This window comes from Oryx dammah, unplaced genomic scaffold (genome assembly GCF_014754425.2).
Source record: "Oryx dammah isolate SB20612 unplaced genomic scaffold, SCBI_Odam_1.1 HiC_scaffold_11, whole genome shotgun sequence".
NCBI lineage: Eukaryota > Metazoa > Chordata > Mammalia > Artiodactyla > Bovidae > Oryx > Oryx dammah.
In genome coordinates this window covers 25,846,684-25,867,202 of record NW_024070195.1, presented here as the reverse complement: position 1 = coordinate 25,867,202, position 20,519 = coordinate 25,846,684, and the positions used below count along the sequence as shown (strand labels likewise).

At 43.8% G+C, this 20,519-nt stretch overlaps 1 protein-coding gene across 1 annotated transcript; it reads right to left on the bottom strand.

The window, feature by feature from the left end:
* Positions 1–2,721: 2,721 nt before the first annotated feature.
* GCM1 (glial cells missing transcription factor 1) lies at positions 2,722–20,312 on the bottom strand. The gene is made up of 5 exons (XM_040249457.1): positions 20,241–20,312; positions 8,703–8,955; positions 7,559–7,671; positions 5,815–5,943; positions 2,722–3,706 (listed from the first exon to the last, which is right to left on the bottom strand). Exons 1-5 carry the CDS (start codon positions 20,310–20,312, stop codon positions 2,972–2,974), a joined length of 1,302 nt encoding a protein of 433 aa, XP_040105391.1. The 3' UTR covers positions 2,722–2,971.
* Positions 20,313–20,519: the final 207 nt, after the last annotated feature.

Here is a 20,519-nt window from a genome sequence, read left to right as displayed (position 1 = left end):
AATTCAAAGCACCTGATGAAATTGTGATTCTGATTGTGCTCTAAAGGAAAGAATTTCTCTTCTATGCAAAGATATAAACATGGGCTGGATAAGTTTCTATTTAAGAAGTTATCAAGTAGATTCATGTCTGTTCAGATACTTGCACAAACAACCTTTAAACTTTGTTCCAACCGTTGGATCCAACGGTTACATGTCTCTAATTGGTTTTTTACACTCAAGGGCCAGACAGGATGGGGGGCTGCAAACTCCTGGGGCTCTCCAAGTAGTAGTGAATTTCATGAGACACTTGGTCCTAGAAGTTTGAGCCAAAATGTTTAGCGAGCAGAGACACCTGTCTTAGAGCATGGAGGAAAGGCATTTTAGGTGCAAATAAATTTAATGCAGCAATGAAAATACCAAAGTTCAGCTACACACAACAATATGATGATCCTTCTGGCTTCCTAGCCAGGATGTGAATCACCCCTCTGTCCAGGGGCTCCATACACTATATGCTTCCCACCCGTTAGTCACTTGGTGGCCATGTTGGTTATCAGATCAACTGTTACACTATCACCGTCCTTGTGTTCAAATAACCCTTATTTTACTTAATAATGGTCCCAAAGTGTAACAATAATGATGCCAGCAATTCAGACATTATCTTACTGAACCTAATTTATGATTTAAGCTTTGTCATAGGGTATGTATGGTCTTCCCTGGTAGCTCAGTTGGTAAAGAATCCACTTGCAATGCAGGAAATCCAAATTCATTCCCTGAGTCAGGAAGGTCCCCTGGAGTAGAAAATGGCAACCCACTCCAGTATTCTTGCCTGGCAAATCCCATGGATAGAGGAGCCTAGCGGACTACAGTCCATGGGGTCCAAGAGTCAGACACGACTTAGTGACTAAACCTCCATAGGCATATATGTATAGGGAAAACTTAGTACATAGAGAGTTTAGTACTCTCTGTGATTTCAGGCATCCATTGGGGGTTTTGGAACATACCCACGCCATGGATAAGGGAGGGTGACTGTATGCAGAGAATATCTCTAATCTTTGGAAAGCAGAGAATAGTTGCCTTAAGAAGGACACTAGGAGTCCAATTTTGTATCACGTGCATTTGTTACTATTCAAATAGAAAAGAGCATTTATTTTGAAAATATTTGCTGATTGCATGGTTCTTTCCTGATTTTATGTCTGGGCGCACCTTTATTGTAAAGTACTTCAGCAAAAAAACGAACTGGCATGCAAATAAACTGCCTGACCGTGGCCATGTTAATTATACAAGGACTCTTCTAAGCAAACATTTTCAAGCACATATTTGGAAACTGCTGTTCAACACTGTAAAGATAAAGACAAATGGGACAAAAGTGGAGCCCTCATGGAAGGGGAAGACAGGGAGGAGAGGAGGAAGGAAAGGAGACTGTTTGGTGCCCCTGGAATGTCTCTTCATGCAGCCGTTTAATTTTGCTGCTCTTTGTCTTTAGGAAATAGGGTTGGGTCTTATCCCTTGTCTTGATGAGTCTTAAAAATCAACTAGGGGACACATTTTATAAACCAATTCTATATGTTTCATACTAGACAAAGTGCTAACTACTTCATCTTTCTGCTCCTCTGAAGCTCTTTCACTCTCTCTGGTCCTTCGTTCCATTTCCAAGAAGGCTTAGCTGAGATCCTGGGTAGCTGGCTTTTCATATCTGCTTGGTTTGAGGTCATTTAAAGGACATTGAAAATTGAACAGATAATGCAGCTTAGGTGCTGAGAGTCCCAAATATTGTGGGGGAAAAAGGAGCAGAGGAAATTGCCTGTCACAGGTTGGACAAGTTTTCAATCCTCACTGTGGAGCACTCTAGTACTCCTGAGGACTCCCCTAATACTCTAGTACTCCTGAAGACTACTCTAGTACTCCTGAGGACCCCCTTAGTACCCCAGTACTCCTGAGGACTGCCTTAGTACTCTAGTACCCCTAAAGACTCCTCTAATACTCCTATTAGAGTGGAGGAGGACAGGCCAAGATTTTACTCACATTAAGAAAGAAGTCTTGCCTTCTGCTTGCCATCTTGATTCTGACTTATCTGTGGTTGGTTGCCTTTTGAAAACTACTTCCTACAGAAATTCTTTCAGCTATCCCCTCCAGTTTTTTAAATGGCTATAAAAGATTTCAGCCATTTTTCTCCCCCAGTTTTATTGAGATATAATTTTATTGATATAATTGACAAATAACATTGTATAAGTTTAAAGTGTACACCATAATGCCCTGATACATGCATATACTGCAAAATGTTTACCACATTAAGAGTGGTTAATAGTCATCACCAGACAGTTATATTTTTTTTCCCCTTGCGATACTTTTTAAGCTCTATTCTCTTAACTTTCAAATATATGGTACAGTCTTGTTAACTATGGTACAGACTTGTTAACAGTCATGTTGTACCTCACATCTCCAGAACTTATTTATATTAAAACTGGAAGTTTCTACCTCTTGATCACTTTCACCTACTTTTCCCACCCCTCACCCTCTGCTTCTGAAAATCACAAATCTGATCTTTGTTTCTTATAAATTTGGGTTTTTTAATATTCCACATGTAAGCGAGATCATACAATATTTGTCTTTCTCTTTCTGGCTTAGCATAATGCTCTCAAGGTCCATCCATATTGTTGCAAATGACTTGATTTCCTTTTTACAGCTCAATGGAATATATATATATATATATACATATTTGTATATATATACACGCCCCACATTTTCTTTACCCATGCACCTGCTTGGGTTGCTCCCATGTCTTGGCTACTGTAACTGAGGCTGCAGTGAGCACGGTGGTGCGGATGTCTCTTCAGGATAGTGATTTGGTTTCATTCTGTTATTCATCTAGGAGTGGGATTACTGATCATCTGGTTTAGTTCTACTTTTAATCTTTTGAGGAAGCTCCATACTGTTTTCCACAGTGGCTGCAAATGACACTCCCGCCAGCAGTGCCCAAGGGTTCTGATTTGGATCATCTTAAAGGACAGAGGTTTAGAAGCATCTCATTGTTGCAGTGATCCAAACCCAGGCACCCCATTTCTTCCTCAAAATCCCATTTGTTGCTCTTGCCAGGCAGGGCATATTGATGATAAGGCTGAGAGGTATGGCTGAGGAGAAGGGGGTCTTCCTGGGGTGAATGACATGTGGTGGGAGGGTGGTAGCTGTTAAAATCCACAGGCACCTTTTCTTCATAAAGTTCACCCCCTTGATTTGGCCATATGGGTGGATAGCTGGATTTGACTGCTGGTGGTTCCACTGGAACGGGCTGGTGGAAGGGTTCTGAAGAGCTCTGGGAAGGGGAGAAGTCATAGGGCCAGCTGGTCAGAGGAAATGGGTAACTTGGACAACTGTTGTCATTCAGAGGACTTCGTCCCAAAGACACATTCTTATTCCATGCCTGCAGATCACTGTAATCAGAGAAGACTCCAGAGATGGAGGGCTGGAGCAGGTCTCCACTGCTGGAGACCCGACTGTGGGACAAATCCCATTTGTCGTAGAGCTGAGGGGGGCCCAGGGTGGGAGTGAGGTTTGCCAGCTCAGAGGTACCCCCCAAACCATAGCTCTCGGGGAAGGATGAGCCATCATTCCATGACTTCTGCTGGGGAGTGTAACCTATCACATGTCCGCTGTAACTAGGAGGCAGTTGGACAGCTTCCTGGAAAGACCAAGTTAAATTTTCCCAACTCTGTGTTTCACCTGGAAGAGGCTGGAAAGACAAAAGCTTGTGTTAATAAGTTAAACTCACCCTATTACCCGAGGCACCCATGAGTGACCCTGCACGAGTAAGTGCTCTGTGCATTTTCCTCATTCCCTACATACTCAAAGCACAAACACACACAGGGCTTTGCACAAGCACACGAGGCCTGCAAGAACTCAAGGCTGCTGCCATTTCAATGCGAGATCTGACCAACCAGGAAGGGCCGCATGGGCCTTCTTTTACTTAGACGGGAGAATGTTTAGAACATTCCACCTCAAATGCAAATCTGAAACCCTAATTGCCTCTGTGAGAAACTTGTAAGGGGCTATCTAAGACAAATCAAACCACAGCTTCAGAGTTTTACATTATCCTCAGGGGAATCTCAACTTCTTCCCTGACTTCTCTCCTTTTTAGTGGATTCCAAGAGTTTATTTGTTTTTTCTCAAAAAACTCCGAGCTCACTTTGTTGAATCACAGACCTCTGGCATATGACGTGGTCAACTTCTCCTAAATGGAGAAGGTATATCATTCTCCAGTTAATCACAAGAAAAGAATCTGCTTAAGGACTCAGTTATCTTCTTGTTTATGTAAAACTATTGCCTAATAGGGCTTTCCTGGTGGCTCAGTGGTAAAGAATCTGCCTGCCAACGCAGGAGACGCAAGTTTGACCCCTGGGTTGAGAAGATCTGAGAAAGAAATGCCAACCCACTCCAGTAGTCTTGCCTGGAAAATGCTATGGACAGAGGAGCCTGCAGGCTACAGTCCATGGGGTCACAAAAGAGTCGGACACGACTTAGCAACTACACAACCACAACAACTGAGGAATAAGAGGATGGAGTTGGAAAGACTGACCAGGAAGGGTGAGTGAGAAGAAAGCCCCTGCAACTTCTGCCAAGCTTGGTAGGTGGGATTCAGGGACTCCTATTTCCCTGAAATTATGACTCAAATTATGACTTTTCCCCTTAAGGTACATTAGAACCTCCAAGGATGGACTGGCTCAATTTCTGTGCTCCTGAAACGTGGACCATTGACCAGCAGAAAAAGTATGCTGCATGCTTGTTCAGTCACTTCAGTTGTGTCCAACTCTTTGTGACCTTATGGACTCTAGCCCACCAGGCTCCTCTGTCCATGGGATTCTCCAGGCAAGAATACTGGAATGAGTTGCCATGCCCTCCTCCAAGGGATCTTCCCCACCCAGGGATTGAACCGCATCTCTTATGTCTCCTGCATTGGCAGGCGGGTTCTTTACCACTAGCAGCACCTGGGAAGCCTAGGAAAAAGTATAGGAATTAGTAAAACACTATAAGCAGACAAACCCTACCTACAGTGTGACACCCAGAAAGCCGTGAACATCACAGCGCAGTTTGACTGTGGGGAGAAGTGGGCACCCCTACATCCCCAGATGGCCACTGTTTTCAAAAACTGCCTGGTTATTTCATCTTGGTGAAGCGCGCTAAGGAAATCATCGGCTTCGGGGGAGAGTAAAGAAGTATGAGGCTGAGATTTTATGCAGATCATTTCTTTTTGGTTCTAGCAGAAATAGAGAGAGTGCCAAACACAGGTTAAGTACTAATTCAGGTCTTTTTTTAACTACAGTAGGGAAGACGATTCTGAAATTATATGGACTTTATGGTTGAGAGCATGCTACAAAGATGGTAGACATTAAGAGGAAAAGTATTCATATTCACATATTCAGTTTCTTTGCCAGATGCTAGCTTATAGGTGAGCCTGAAGATATATGATTTGGGGCTCTCCTTTGTAGGTTCAAAGACCTGCTAAGAGCATGCTTAATCCATCACAGATAAACTCTGCCTAGGAATTTGTCCTCAGTCGTGTCTGACTTGCAACCCCATGGACTGCACCTTCTAGGCTCTTCTGTCCATGGAATTTTCCAGGTAGGCATATTGGAATGGGTTGCCATTTCCTATTCCAGGGGATCTTCCTGACCCAGGGGTAGAACCCATTTCTCTTGGGTCTCCTGTATTAGCAGACGGATTCTTTACTGCTAGCGGCATGTGTAAAGCCCTCATTTGTAGGTGATGACAGGGAAATCTAAGGCTGCCACCACAGGGATGGCAAGTCCCCACATATTTTGAAGATGCATGGAGCAAGGTTACCTTTATCTCTGGGCTCTGTTTCAGCTTCGAGGAGACTGAGGAAGACGCCGAGTGTGTTTTCTTCACTGCTCTTCTGGCCTCGGCTTCCAATTTGGTTTCTGGCTTTGGATGGTCATGCTCTCCCTTTGACTTAAAGGAGAAGAAGCAGTGAGATAAACAACTAGATGTACCTCACGGTATCTAAAGTCTTATCCTGTTCTCTGCTGTCGGACTGGGTGCTGTTGCAGTTGACTGTTGTCACAAGATCAGAGCAACCTTTTAAGATCCTCCCAGGGTTGGATAGCATCACCGATTCAACGGATAGGAGGTTGAGCAAACTCCGGGAAACAGTGAGGGACAGGGAAGCCTGGCATACTGCAGTCCGTGGGGTTGAAAAGAGTCAGACACAACTTAGAGACTGAACAAGAAGCCCACCCACCCGCCAGTCTTTGCTGATGGCATACCTTCTTTGCACGGTGCCTCTCCCCAGCCCTGCCACGTCACACCCATAATGAGTAACACTGATTACTCATAGTCTTGAGTCTTCAGTGCAATGCTGTGAGGACCACACCATTACCATCATCCCTAGCTTACAGAGTAGGAGGAGATAGAGGCATGGAAACCTCCTCTAGTAAAGTGGGGGAACTGGGATCCAGAGTGTGCCAGAGCCAGCCAGGTGGAGACCCAATTGTTGGCCATTCAGGTATTTTGTGAGCTGGTTGTTAAAAATGTTTTGACACTTTGCTGTACATCTGAAATTAACACTACACTGTAAATCAACTATGGGTGTGCGTGCATGTTCAGTCATGTCCGACTGTTTGTGACTCCACGGACTACTAGGTTTCTCTGTCTGTGGGATTTTCTAAGCAAGAATACTGGAGTGGGTTGCCATTTCCTCCTCCAAGGTACCTTCCTCCAGGGATCAAACCCGTGTCTCTTGTGTCTCCTGCACTGACAAGCAGCTTCTCTAACACTAGCGCCACCTGGGAAGCCACCCCCCCGCAAATCAACTATACTCCAATAGAATTAAAATTTTTTTAAATATATTTGTTAGAGATACTGAATGAACAAAGAGGAAAGCAAGTAAAAAAAATTTCAGGTCGTCTTACACAGTTCTACCAAAGACTCTTTCCAGAGAATTTCTATCAAGCTTAATATCTTCATTCTCTATTACATTCAATATTAATTTTTGATGTGCTTTTGCCATGAAACCCTGTATTCAACCTTATGATCATGTAAGTATTATGAAAAAAATGTATACTAAAATAATTAACTTAAAGAAAACCAACTTGAAATCACCCATGATGAGAATAGATAGTTATATTCCAGAAGTTGGCAAACCCTATACATTCAGAGCATTTTCTTTTCAGAGGCAGGTTTAGCAAGGACTCAGATCCAAACAGTCCAGCTCTCAGAGTCCACTGTTTCTACCACCTCCCTGAAGAGGACCCCTTAAAACCACATTTTACCAAAAACTAGGGCTTAGGGGAGTAAAGCAACGTGTCCATGTTTACAGAGCTGGGTCTGCGGAAGGCCAGTGCATGGGGGCTCATGTTCCTGACAGCAGTCGCCCCCGTGGAGCCTGGGCTCCACCCTTGGCTCCTTTCTCGAGGTTCGGGGTACAGACGTTCGTTTGCCCAGAGGGTTCCCCCAGGGAGGGTGCAGACTCCCCTCCACCTGTGCCTCTCCCAGAGGCAAGTCTCCCTCATGCTCTGGGAACAGTTCCTGAAATAAAAAGAAACGGAATCTCTAACATAAATCCAACCTGGAAAAATATGAAGCGTCCGTCGTGCCTCCAGAAGTTGGTGACGGGAAAGCCCCCGTGGCCCCGGCAGGGAATGAGCTTCAGGGGCCCGTCGCAGTTGGGACAGCGTTTCCCTACAAAAGAGCAGAGGAAGGTGACCACGCCTGGCAGAGCCCGGCCAGCGGACCCCTGAGTCTGTGCAGCTCTGTCTGTGTCAGACTTGACTCCTGCACAGCAGAGAGTCCACCTGGGCACAGTGTTACAGACTTTCACCCACTGGGCATGACTCCTGGGCCTAGGAGACCAGACCACTCAAGCAGCCCAGGTCACTCTCACAGGCGGTAGAGGAAGCAGTTATTTACTGAGTGGAATATTTTACAGGTCGGGGGTGGGCAGGGGGTGGGAGCTCTTTTAAGCAAAAAAACAAAAAACCCTCTCTCCGTATTTACTGATACTTCAAATTCTTTGTAAAGAGGAAAAAATCCTTTCACTTCACAATTTGAACTAAGGGTCAAGGAGCAAAACCACACAACAGAGAGAATGCAGCTACTAAATTTCCACTAACGTGTAAATGACTGATACCGCCCTGCTCTGAGAGCAAGTTTGGAAAACAAAGGACAAGGAAAGAACATGAAGTAACTTGAGGTCTGAAGTGGGCAATGCACAGGGAATGGTGAATGCATCTATTTCACAATCTGATGAATATGATTAAAAAAAAAAAAAAGAATTAGCATGTGATGATGGCCTGAACCTAAATGGCATGGAATTGAGTCTAACCTCAGATTTAGTCCTGGGTCCCCCTTCAGATCAAAGCACTCACTGAGATCATTTGGGGGACCCCATTCTCCAAGGTGTAGAGTGGCAAGCCTGATGCACAACTTTCTCTTACACTATTCATATATGTGACTGCGCTGATGAGCTAATGTTTGTCCCCTGAGTGATGCATCCTCCTTTTAATAGAGGCCCCAAACCCTAGGGAGCAGTGTTAGTGGTGGGTGCAGCGGGCACGGCAGACCTATGGGAATACAGGGGCCCAAGGGGCTGGCTGGTTCTCCTTAAAATGATGTCTAGAAACGGCCTTGGTCTCCTCCACCCTCCAGCACGAAGGCTGGGCCCCTGGGGGAGCGAGAACTTTAAGGCCCCTCAGGGCGGGAACGCCACTCACTCTGCTGCTTCTGCCGGGCCTTGTCGCAGATGGCTGGCCTCAGGTAGACCTTGCGGCCCTCGGCGACCGAGCAGTCGCGGCCGCACACCACCACTCCCAGGCAGGACTTCTTGAGGATGCGGGAGTTGTGGTTGTTGGTGTTGCGCATGGCCCAGCTGCTCAGGTGGCGCTGTGCGTTCCTGTCGTCGGAGCTGTAGATGTGTTTCTCGTAGGCGTCGGGCCACTCCTGGAACCAGTCCGTCTTTTTCACGTTCTGATGAAAACACAAAGGAGATTATTACAGTTCCAGTTGAAGTCACCACTGGGCATAAAGGTGGCCTGGTGTGCAGCTCCTCTGGGCGCTGTATCTCTGGCAAAGACCAAGCTGGATCTTACCACGTGGTCTGAGCGTGCACAGCCCGGCTGCGGCCACGTGACCACTGGGTCCATCCCACATCTGCCCCCTGGACCAGAATGGCTTATGATGCAGCCCTCTGCATGACTGATGCTCCTCTAGCCTCTGGTGATGAGAGTGAGGACCACTGCTCACTGAGAATGTTGGAAGGTGAAGCAACACGATGGTACTCTTGCACAGTGGCTATGGACGGCACTGGGACAGGGCAGTGAGATAGTGTCACACTCCCCGTGGTGCTTAGCTTGTTGAGAAAGTGGAGGGTTTAGTGCGAAACCACCTGAGAATCGCGGTGGAAGGCTGGAGAGCCACTTCCTCCTCTGCGGAAACTCTCTCCCCTTTGCTCTACTCTCATGTTCATGCGCCTCAAACAGGGTGGAGGAGTAAGGACAAGTTGAGCTCGATTGAAAACTTTCATGTTCCTGCCCGGGACTGACACAGTTCCTTGCCCATGGTACCTAACTAAACAAAACTCTCCTCTTTAAGTGGGCAGGGACACAGGACACTCAATCCTCATAGCATAAGTTATTTGACTTTCTTTGCCTCTGTTTCTACATCTACATAATAGAAATAACCAGACCTACCTACCTCGAGTGGGTCTGAGAGTTACACAGGATAACATATAAAAAGTATTTAGCACATCACCTGGCATGCAGGGAGCTCTGGCTGAATGTTAGTGAAGTTATGGCTCATGGCCACGTTTGGCCAGTTCTTAGAGTGAGAATCATTAGCAATCTCAGTGGTCAAACTTAAGCAGTGCCCATTCTTGCAGCTTCCAGAGACTTGGTATAAGAAACATTTTTCAACAAGAAGCTTCTGGAAGGTTAGGGTTTAGATTCTAGAAGCTCCAAAGTGTGCTTCTCCTTTGCTCCTCACACAAGAAAACACAGCATAGAATATGAGAAAGGAAAAACAAGATGTTTGAGGAGGAAAAGCAAGCATCAGGATGGAAGGGAAGTTCCAGGAGGTCGTGTCTCTCCAAGTTGGAGTTCAAGTGTAGAAGACGCCAAAGAACTTTGTAACATGAGATTCTGGGTAGGCAGCTGTCTCTGAAGACTCATTTTGTTCTTCTCTTAAATGGGGATATTGATAAAACACTCTTCACAAAACTACTGGGAAGAGCAGATGTGTTGTAAACTGTAAGTTTTATATTGTTAATGATAGTTGTCATTTGTATGGAATTTCATGGAGATTGAAATGGGTCTGAGGAAGTAAAAATGAGAGGTTTTATGTACATGAGAGGTAGTACTAATTAACAGTGAAGAGCTAGGGTCTGCAAGCTAGGACCATGGGCCAAATCCAGTACAATGCCTGTTTTTTTAAAAAATATACTTATTTATTTGACTGTGTCCGGTCTTAGTTTTGACATGTGAACTCTTAGTTGCAGTATGTGGGATCTAGTTTCCTGACCAGGGATCAAACCCAGGCCCCCTGCTTTGGGAGCAGAGTCTTAGCCACTGGACCACCAGGAAGTCCCCAATGCCTGTTTTTGTAAATAAAGTTTTATTGGAACCCAGCCATGTTCATTCATATGTGTTGTCTGTGAAGACATTTACACACCATGACAGAGTCCAGTAGGTGCACTCAAGACTGTATGGCCCACAAAATCTAAAATATTTACTATCTGGCCCTTCACAAAGAGCTTGTCAGCTGCTAGTAGGAGCACAACTTGTGGAGGCCAGGGTGTGGGCCTTATCCTGAGAGGGTTCCTTCCCGCTCAGGGCTCCACTTTCTGCTCTATGAGATGGGGGCCGTGGGAGTACCTGCCCGACAGGGATGTTTGAAGACTGAACAGGTTAACATACACAAAACATTCAAAATAGTGCTTGCTACTCACAGCAGCCAAGACATGGAAGCAACCTAAGTGTCCATTGACAGATGAATGGGTAAAGAAGTTGTAGTACATACATATCATGGAATATTCAGCCATGAAAAGGAATGAAATAACACCATTTGCAGCAGCATGGATAGACCTAGAGGTGATCATACTAAGTTGAAGCAAGTAAAAAAAAAAAAAAAGACAAATATCATATTGCTTATATATAGAATCTAAAAAAAAAAAAAGGATACAGGGAATTGCCTTGGGTTCCGGGGGTTAGGACTTAGTGCTTTCACAGCCGAGGGCCTGGGCTCATTCCCTGGTCAGGAAACTAGGATCCTGCAAGTTGTGTGTAGCAGGGGGGAAAAAAAGGGAAAAAAAAATTGATACAAATGAATTTATCTACAAAATAAAAATAAACTCACAGACATAGAAAACAAACTTGGTTACCAAAGAGGAAAGCAGAGAGGGCTAAATTAGGAGTTTGGAGTTAGCAGATGCAAACTACTATATATGTAAAATATATTAAAAAAGAAAAAGGTCCTACTGTATAGCACAGGGAACTCTATTTGATTTCCTGTAATAAACTGTAATGGAAAGGAATATGGAAAAGAATATACATTGATAAATGTGTACCTGAATCACTTTGCTGTATACCAGAAACTAGAGCAGCATGGCAAATCTACTATACATCAATAAAAAATAAAGCCAGTGCCTGGCACACAGCAAGTTCCACATCAGTGTTAGCTGTTAGTCTTCTGATCTTGGGCAACACACACCAGCCATTGGGTGTGAGGGCCAGCAGCTTTTAGGAGATGACCCCCAGAGAAGTCCCTTGACACTTTAAACCTTGTTTAGACAAATGTAAGACAGGAGTCCAGGCCCCTCTAAAACCAAAGTTTCATTGGCACAGCTCCTGGTTTTGAGCTTCTGTCTCAGAACAGTGACAACGATAGCTCCGCTGTGCCGTCCAGTGGTGAGGAAAGGGGACGCTGCTCCAGAAGGGCAGGGGAAGGGGGGTGGTGTCTCGGGGTGGGGGTCCCCTCTGCTCCAAAGGCGACTGCGTCTGGTTTCTAGGAAAGAGGCAGCCGGGCCAAGGTGCTGAGTGAGCTGTGTTCTCCAGTTCTCTCCCCAACGTCTCTGGTAATTCTGAGTGGTATTAATTCAACACACAGCCTCAGGCAGCCCCCAGAAGTGTCTTCCCCTGTCTGTCTCCTGGTTCCTCCACCCACCTTCTCTTCTCTTCCTTCTGATCCAAAGCTCTAAACAGTACTCTCTTCTGCCACAGACATGCCGCCAAAAGCATAATATTTTATCTTCTGAAGTAATAACAAGGTAGGTTAAAACGTTAAAATGTGGACCTTTAACAATCTGGGCTGCAGAAATCTACCAGTGGATTTGAATTATTCCAATACAAAGTACAGGTGTCAGGGCAGCAGAGACAAGAACAAGGTAGTCTTGAAGGAAAGCTGAGATTTCCGTGTTTTAAAGGTGTGGGATGGGACTTCCCTGGTGGTCCAGTGACTAAGACACCAGGCTCTCACTGCAAGGGGTCTGGATTCAAACCCCAGTTGGGGCACTCGATCCTACATACTGCCACTAAGAGATCCCATGCTGCAATGAAGATGCAACTAAGACCCAGTGCAGCCAAGTAAATACATAATTTTTTTTTAATAAATAAAATAAAGGTGAGGGGCCCCTTCAGTCTGGTCAATGGCGTAGACCCCACAAACCAGAAGGAACCTACAGTGTTTGTGAGAGCAATTCAAATACTCCAGTTAAAGCAAGGACTCCCTGCCAGTGGAGCAAGAAATGCTCTGGACTGTCTTTTCTTTCTCTCTTAGTTTAATGTATGTTTTCACTTCCCTATGAGGTTTTCTCTTTGATGAATTATTTAGAAATATATTGTTTAGTTTCTGTGTATTTACAGAATTTCCTGTTGTCTTCTGTTATTAATGTCTAGTTTGGATCCACTGTAGTTGAACACACTCTGTGTTTTCGATTATTTTAATATTGTTGAGGTTCGTTCTAAAGCCCACATGGTTTGTTCTGCATTCCACGGTATGTTAAACTTTTTTTCCCATCAGCTCCTCCACCAGTACCTTAGTTTTCCAATTCCATTAATAAGCCAGTAATAAGTTTGACAAAGTACAACCTCAAGAAAATTACCAGGAGCAAGAGTATTTACATCAAGATATTTTCTTGGCTATTTACATATGACCAATCTTGTGACTTGGACTTTTGTAGGATTTCTGACATTTTTTGACATTGCAAATATGAGAAAACCTAGATTCCAGTGATGCAAAGGAATCCAGGTATCAAATGAATGATAGGGAACTCTGAAAATCTACTAAAATTTAAGGCACTAGAGCATAAATTTTAAAAGGAAGAACAATTATTTCTTAATCTTGTTTAACAATTCCTCACAAAACATTTCCCTCTTTTCAGATCTTCTGTTTATTTTTATTTCTAAATTTTCATGAGTAACTCTTTGTTTTTCCTCTTGGTTAAGAAGTTTATAATTTAAAGGGAATATTCTTAAGGTTTCCAACATATAAATATAACAATTTTATATTGTATTATATCATGGGTAATATCATTGGTGGTTTAATGAATATTTCTGTGACTTCTGTATGTAATTTTTGTCCCTAAGAGACTTAGTCTTCTAAGTTGCTCAAAACCTTTGAAGCTATGCAATGATAGCACCTTTCATTCCTCCCTCATTCTCATTTATTTAACTACTTGAAGTTTTAATGGGTATCTTAAGAAATATACACTGTTACATAAAACTAATGAACTAAAATCAAAATTCTGAAATGAGATATCAAAAATATTGATATTAGCATGCAATTCTATTAAAAATGATTTTCCCTTGGGATATAATCCACTCTAGTGTAAAACAATTATCTGCCAGGTTTTCTTTAATAAGAATAGCTTATAAATTCCTCAGAAATAAACGTTTCCAAATAAAACAGGGTTAGCAAACAGATACATGTTTAAACAAATCAGAGAGGGAAAAATTAGATATTACTTATGGAGCACAGAAAAAAAAAATTTTATCCAGCATTTTGGTTTACCTTCAACCTTTCGGGAAGTTACCTCTCTGAACCAACTGGAAACCCAACTCCACATGTTTTCAAAGAGAGAAATTCAATTCGACTAAATGCTTTTGAGTTAACTTAAGCATTACTACCTTTGGATAATCTTGCAATTTCCTACCTTTATTAAAAGTCAAGATGCAGGTCAAAAGTTCTATATTTGCGTGGACAACACTAAGGTGGGACAGAGTGCCCCAGCTTTCAAATTCTGTCACCCCCTACCTTTTCTTTTCTCCCTTTCCTTCCCAATTCCACCCGGCTAAGCAAGGGACCTCCTGGCAGGCACCCAACAAGAGTCTCTGCTACCATCCCCACTACCCCAGAAGCAGAGGGCAGCAGAAGAATTCTGGCTCCCAAAGTGGGGGGATCCAATAACCATATAGGGTCCATATAGGTGGAGATGTCCCAGGGAGTTCAAACGACATTGAGAGCAAGGAGAATGCCAGGCAAAGAGGACAAAGTCACGAGTGTCCCCGTCAGACCAACAGCAAGGTGACCTGACCATCCAGTCAGATAATAATTCACCAGAAATGCAGACTCGTATTTACCCCTTAGCTCCCTAGCACCAAGACACATCTGATTACAACTAGCTTGTTCCGATTACATTTATCCACACAAATTCACAGAAGGAGCTCAGAGATTCACTTTTGCCTGTAAGACTGAGGCAGAGGAAATTATGCTTGTTAAAACCATGGTCCAGGAATGAACTCATCAGAGACATGGCCTCTTTGGGGTTGATTCTCCAGGCTTCAAGTGGGCCCGTATTTATGTTTAACCTACGTATAGTTTAAGATTCGCTATACAAAAAGTATATTTAAACCTTGGAATTGTGTGAGTTAACAGCTCCGTGTGGCTTTGGTTGTGGGTTTAATCAGCAAACTGCTCATGTTCAAGGAACAAAATGATTCGGGGTGTTTGTCTGCTGTGGGGCTATTGGACTACCCTGTGTTTCTGCTCAGGGAATCTGGCAGGTGCAGGGAGATAGCAGCGGCTCCCATCTCCCTGTTCAGTGGGTACTATTGAGAAGAAAAAGGAATTGGTTTTCTTCTCAATTTTCAACCAGAAAAAAAAAGAAAGAGATTTCTTTATCATTCAAGGCTCTCAAGTATTACAATCAATGTTAATGAGAAGCATCTTTGTAATGAACCATGTATGTACATGCTAAGTCGCTTCAGTCGTGTCAGAGTTTTTGTGACACTATGGACAGTAGCCCGCCAGGCTTTTCTGTCCATAGGATTCTCCAGGCAAGAATACTGGAGTGGGTTGCCATGCCCTCCTCCAGGAGATCTTCCCAACCCAGGGGTCAAACCTGCGTCTCTTACACCTCCTGCAATTGGAAGGCAGGTTCTTTACCATGAGCACCACCTCGGAAGCCCAATGAACCATGTGGTGAGCATTTTTAACAGAGGTAAGACTAACCCAACCCAGACTTTTGCGGCTTGGATCAAGCAAACCCTACAGCAATTATGTTTGAACTTCTAAAGTAGTTTAAGGGAATAGAAATGGAAAGCAAAACTGGTGTATTACACTGGACTGGAATAAATAGGCATTTATCAATGATGGTTTTGAGTAAGTTAAGTGCCTGCAGTTCTGGGCTGACTCCGTGGAGGCTGGATAAAGTAGAAGTGGTATCAAATTAACCACAAGTTAGACAAGTGATCAGAAATGAGTTCCAAGAAGATTTATAAAGACAAACATGCAGCTGAAAGAAGGGAGGAGGGCACATGAAACAATTCTGCCTCCAAACCACCTTTCAGGCCGCTTGTCTCCCAGATCTCCTTACTGGATGCCTGTGCATGGCTCCCCTGTAGGGAGCCTTTGAACTTCAAAGTGCTCTACTTTGCCTTGTTTGTCTTATCTCCATCTGACCTAATCCTCTCACCTTTTACAATATACTTGTCCAGAGAGAGCCCTTTTGCCAAATGCTCAGCCTTTATCCCCATGCCTGAAAGTAAGTGAAAGTGTTAGTCGCTCAGTCGGGTCAGACTCTTTACGATCCCTGTGGACTGTAGCCCGCCAGGCTCCTCTGTCCATGGGATTTCCCAGGCAAGAATACTGGAGTGGGTTGCCATTCCCTTCTCCAGGAGATCCTTCCAACCCAGGGATCAAACCTGAGTCTCCTGTACTGGAGGTAGATTCTTTACCACCTGAGCCACCAGGGAAGCCACAGCCTGCAGCACTCAGTATTCCCATCCAAGTACTAACCAGGCCTGACACTGCCTAGCTTCCGAGATCAGATGAGATGGGGCACGCTCAGGGTAATACGGCCATAGACATTTCGGAGTCATGCTAAATTATATACGCCTTCCTTCAATGCCTCTGGCATTTTTTTTATATAGTATTGATTCTCTGTTTGGACACTGATCTTGTTCCACTGGCCCAAGTCATCTGTCCTTCCATGAAAGTTAACATGGATTAACAGTCCCTGCATCCAGTGGTATCTGACACATCCCACTGACATCAAAAATCTCTGATGTCCTGATGAGGATGTCATTGTTCACTATTGCCAAAAATTAACTCATAGATCTTGATCTGTGATATAGAAAGGGCCTTTGGAGTTTCCAGGACCAGAAGATGCAATAAGCACTCAGGTAACCACCTTGAAACTTGAAGCAAGTCAGTGGATTAATAAGAAAGAAATTTATCACAAGTTGGAGGAATTTGTAGGAACCGTGGCAAGAACATGCAAATATGAAAAATAAACTATAAATTGTTTGTGTGGGGGGGACAGAGAATGAAATTGGGGAAATGTATAATAGTAGTAAGCCAGTGCTTGCTATTATAGATGGAATTCTTTGAAACATATTTTTTTAACGCTCAAACAGATGGTCTGAGGACCACTCATTGCCTAAGGGGCTCCATGGAAAAACAGAGAGCTTTGTGGTCAAAAATAAGTTAGGGCGACATTGCCAACATAGCCTCCTCTTGGGAGAGCCATACGCAGTAAGAAAGACACTATGTCTGCAGCAGAGAGATTGGCTTAGGGAATTCTCCAGTGGTTAAGACTCTGCATTTCCACTGCAGGGGGCATGAGTTCAAAACTAAGATTCCACATGGCATGGGAAAAAAAAAGAAGAAATTGGCTTAACTTGGTTGAACTTAGTCCTTCTTTCCTTCCTCCACAACATCCATTAAAATTCCTTGTAACTTACACACTGCAGAACACATTTTGAGAACACATCTGTTCTAAACAACTTAGAGATTCAAGCAAGGTGTATGAAGAATTACTACTTTACTTTTACAGAGGAGATAATGAAAACAAGGAAACAGATTTGTTTAGCGTCACCTAGATGATAAGCCATGGACCCCCTCATTCATGAATTTTATACTCATCCTTTCTTGTTTAATAAGTGCCAGGCCCTGTGACTGGCACCCTGTCTCTGTCCTAGGGTGCAAGCCACTTTCTGAATCTCGAGTCACCAGATCCTCCATTGTTAGAACTAAAAGAGTCCGTAAGAGACTATTTAGTGCAACAACTTCATTATCAGAAGAGGAAAGGGGACCTCAGAAATGCTAAATCACTCCATTCTACAGGTAAAATCAACTCAAGTTCTACAGGTAAAAGGAGGCAAGACTGGAATTCAAAGCCTAGGCCTGGTTTCCTTGCCTTGTGCTTCTCATCGTACACTGCTCTGCCTTTAGAAACACTCTCAAAATATAAAACCTACTGTGCTTGGCTTCAACACCTTCTATTTTTCACCTCAGCTGTGTCTTGATATGATTCCACAGCCCCATAAATTCAGATGAGGACTATGTCAACTCTGCTCAGAAAATGTGCGTGCGTGCTTAGTCACTTCAGTCGTGTCTGACTCTTTGCAGCCCCATGGACTGTGGCCCACCAGACTCCTCTGTACATGGGATTCTCCAGGCAAGAATACCGGAGTGGGTTGTCATTTCCTTCTCCAAAATACTAAGGCACCACTTGCTCTTTTAATCATTTCCCTGGCATATTTAACAAACTAAAGGACACTTATCTATTTCCATGAGCAACCAAAGTTTTTCTACAAACTAAAAATGGTACATTTCCAGAATTGAATGTGGACTTTTCTTGTAAATGTCTCTGGTATCCGAGAAGGCTTAAGTTTTGGAAAATTCATGTTGGAACATGAACGTTTATGAACCTTGAGATCCCCTCCAGGGACATGGTTCTTTCTTTTGTCTATAGATTTGATGAATGATATGAATCCTCTGCCCTAGAAAAAATACATGTTAGTACAGTGTTCTTAGACCCCATTAAAGGTCCCGCTCTAGGATGGGAATTTGCGAAATCATCTATATACCTGCTTCCTTCAACTCTTGTTTTTGAAGATGTCCAGTTTCTCTATTTGGGACCTGCAACCATGAATTAGGAATATGGGTCTCTGAGACAGGAATAATTAAAATTTATCTTAAAGTTTCCCCTAAAACAGCTACAACTATTGTAAACCAATTATAAGCAACTATAAACACACACCCTTAAAGTAGATATTTGCATGATTTAGCTGTGGTATATTTAGCCATCCTTAAATGAATGGCAAGTAGGGATTTCATTTAAGCACTTAGTGCTTCCTAGCTCTTCCAAAACCTATCAGGAGAGAATGGGGGAGGAGGTTTAAGGGAAAACATAAAGAGAAGCACTTCACTACAGTGAAATTTGGAGTGATCTGGAAGCCTTCTTTAGAGTGAAATCTGGAATAAGTATAAATCAAAACTAAGGAAAAACAACAACAACAACTGTGGGATCTCCATCCCCTCTCCTCTGCTTGGGATAATTCGAATTTCTCATTCTGCAGAATCAGACCTTCCACTAGATGATTCTGGCAGTCTCATCCTAACTTTCCCAGGCACCTTTCTCAATAACTTCCAGTGAAAACCTTCTTCACTGGAAGAAAGACCAAAACGTGGGGTCAGGGAAATCAGTTTTAAACAACTAATGTTGGAAATTCCCTGGTGGTCCAGTGGTTAAGACTCAATGCTTTCACTGCTGTGACCTGGGATTCAGTTCCCAGTTGGGGAACTAAGATCTCACAAGCCATGTGGCTCAGCAAAAAAAAAAAAAAAAGATAAAAAATAAAACAACTGTTTTCCACCAAAGTAAGAGTTTAAAATGTCAATTGCCAGGTCTTCCCTGGTGGCACAGTAGACAGGAGTCCGCCTATCAATGGAGGGGACATGGGATCAATCCTTGGTCTGGGAAGATTCCACAGGCCGCAGAACAACTAAGCCTGTGTGCCGCAACTACCAAGCCTGTATACTGCAACTACTGAAGCCTGCGCACTTACAGCCGGTGCTCCACAAGAGAAGCCACTGTAATGAGAGGCCAGAGCCCTGCAATGAAACGTAGCCCCGGCTTGCAGTAACTAGAGAAAGTCCGCACAATGCAAGGTAGACCCAGTGCAGCCAAAAATAAACAGAATAAAAAAACCTTTTTAAATGTCATTGCCAAAGATGAAGGCAAAGAAAACATGAAATGGGAGCCACTCTGTTAGCTGGAGAGTAGCCCTATGTGCGTGGACTGTGTAGTAATCACAAAGATTCTAGAAGAGAACTCTCACCGGGACATCCCAAAGACAGATTTAGGGTAAACCCATCACTACCAGCAAATAAGGTTGTATGGGAGCTCGCGTGTTACAGAGAGTCAATCTACAGACACATTATGATGGATTTCATTCTACTAGCTAGCCAGGCGGGTGGCATTGGAGCCAAAACAACTTTGAAAGACAGGGGAAGCAACACTTTCTTGGCTTCAGTCTGTAATCAGGGGAGTCTGGTCTGTGAGGGCCTTCTCAAATCATGGGTTTAGGGATCTCCTCTTAAAAGTCCTCAGTCAGAAGCTTCCCTGGTGACTCAGTGTGAAGAATCTGCCTGCCAATGCAGGAGACAGTTTCCATCCCTGGTCTAGGACAATCCCACATGCCACAGAGCAGCTAAGCCTGTGCACCACAAGTATCAAGCCTGTGCTCTAGAGCCTGGGAGCTGCAGCTACTGAAGGAAAGAGAAGGCACCAAAATGAGACACCTGGGCGCCGCAACTAGAGAAAAGCCCATGCATCAGCGAAGACCCAGCACAGCCAAAAATAAATACATCAGAGTTATACACATGAAAAACGCCCTTGGTCGGATGTCCAACTGAAACCGTAGGAGAGGCATTTACTCAGCTGGGACCCTCATCAAGTTCCTTCCAGGTCTTAGCAAGTTACGTTCAAGGCTTCACGGCCAAATGCTGAACACAGCATGAGAACAAGTACATACCTGTGGCAGTTTCATATCATTAATATCCCAGCTTAGTTCTTTGTCTGAAGAATCCGCGCTCTCAGGTTCCATGATGAAGTCAGGTCGCCCACAGGTTTCCGTCTATCCAGCTGCTCTAGAAGCACTTGAGAATTTTGCTCTCAAAGGCTCTTACAGTTGGATCAGTCCACCCAAGCAGTTTAGACCAGGCGACTGCTTTCCAACACTAAAAAATAAATGACAGTGATACTGATCATTAGAGATAAAAATCAGTGCTCTTGGGTGGAGGGGGAGGGGATG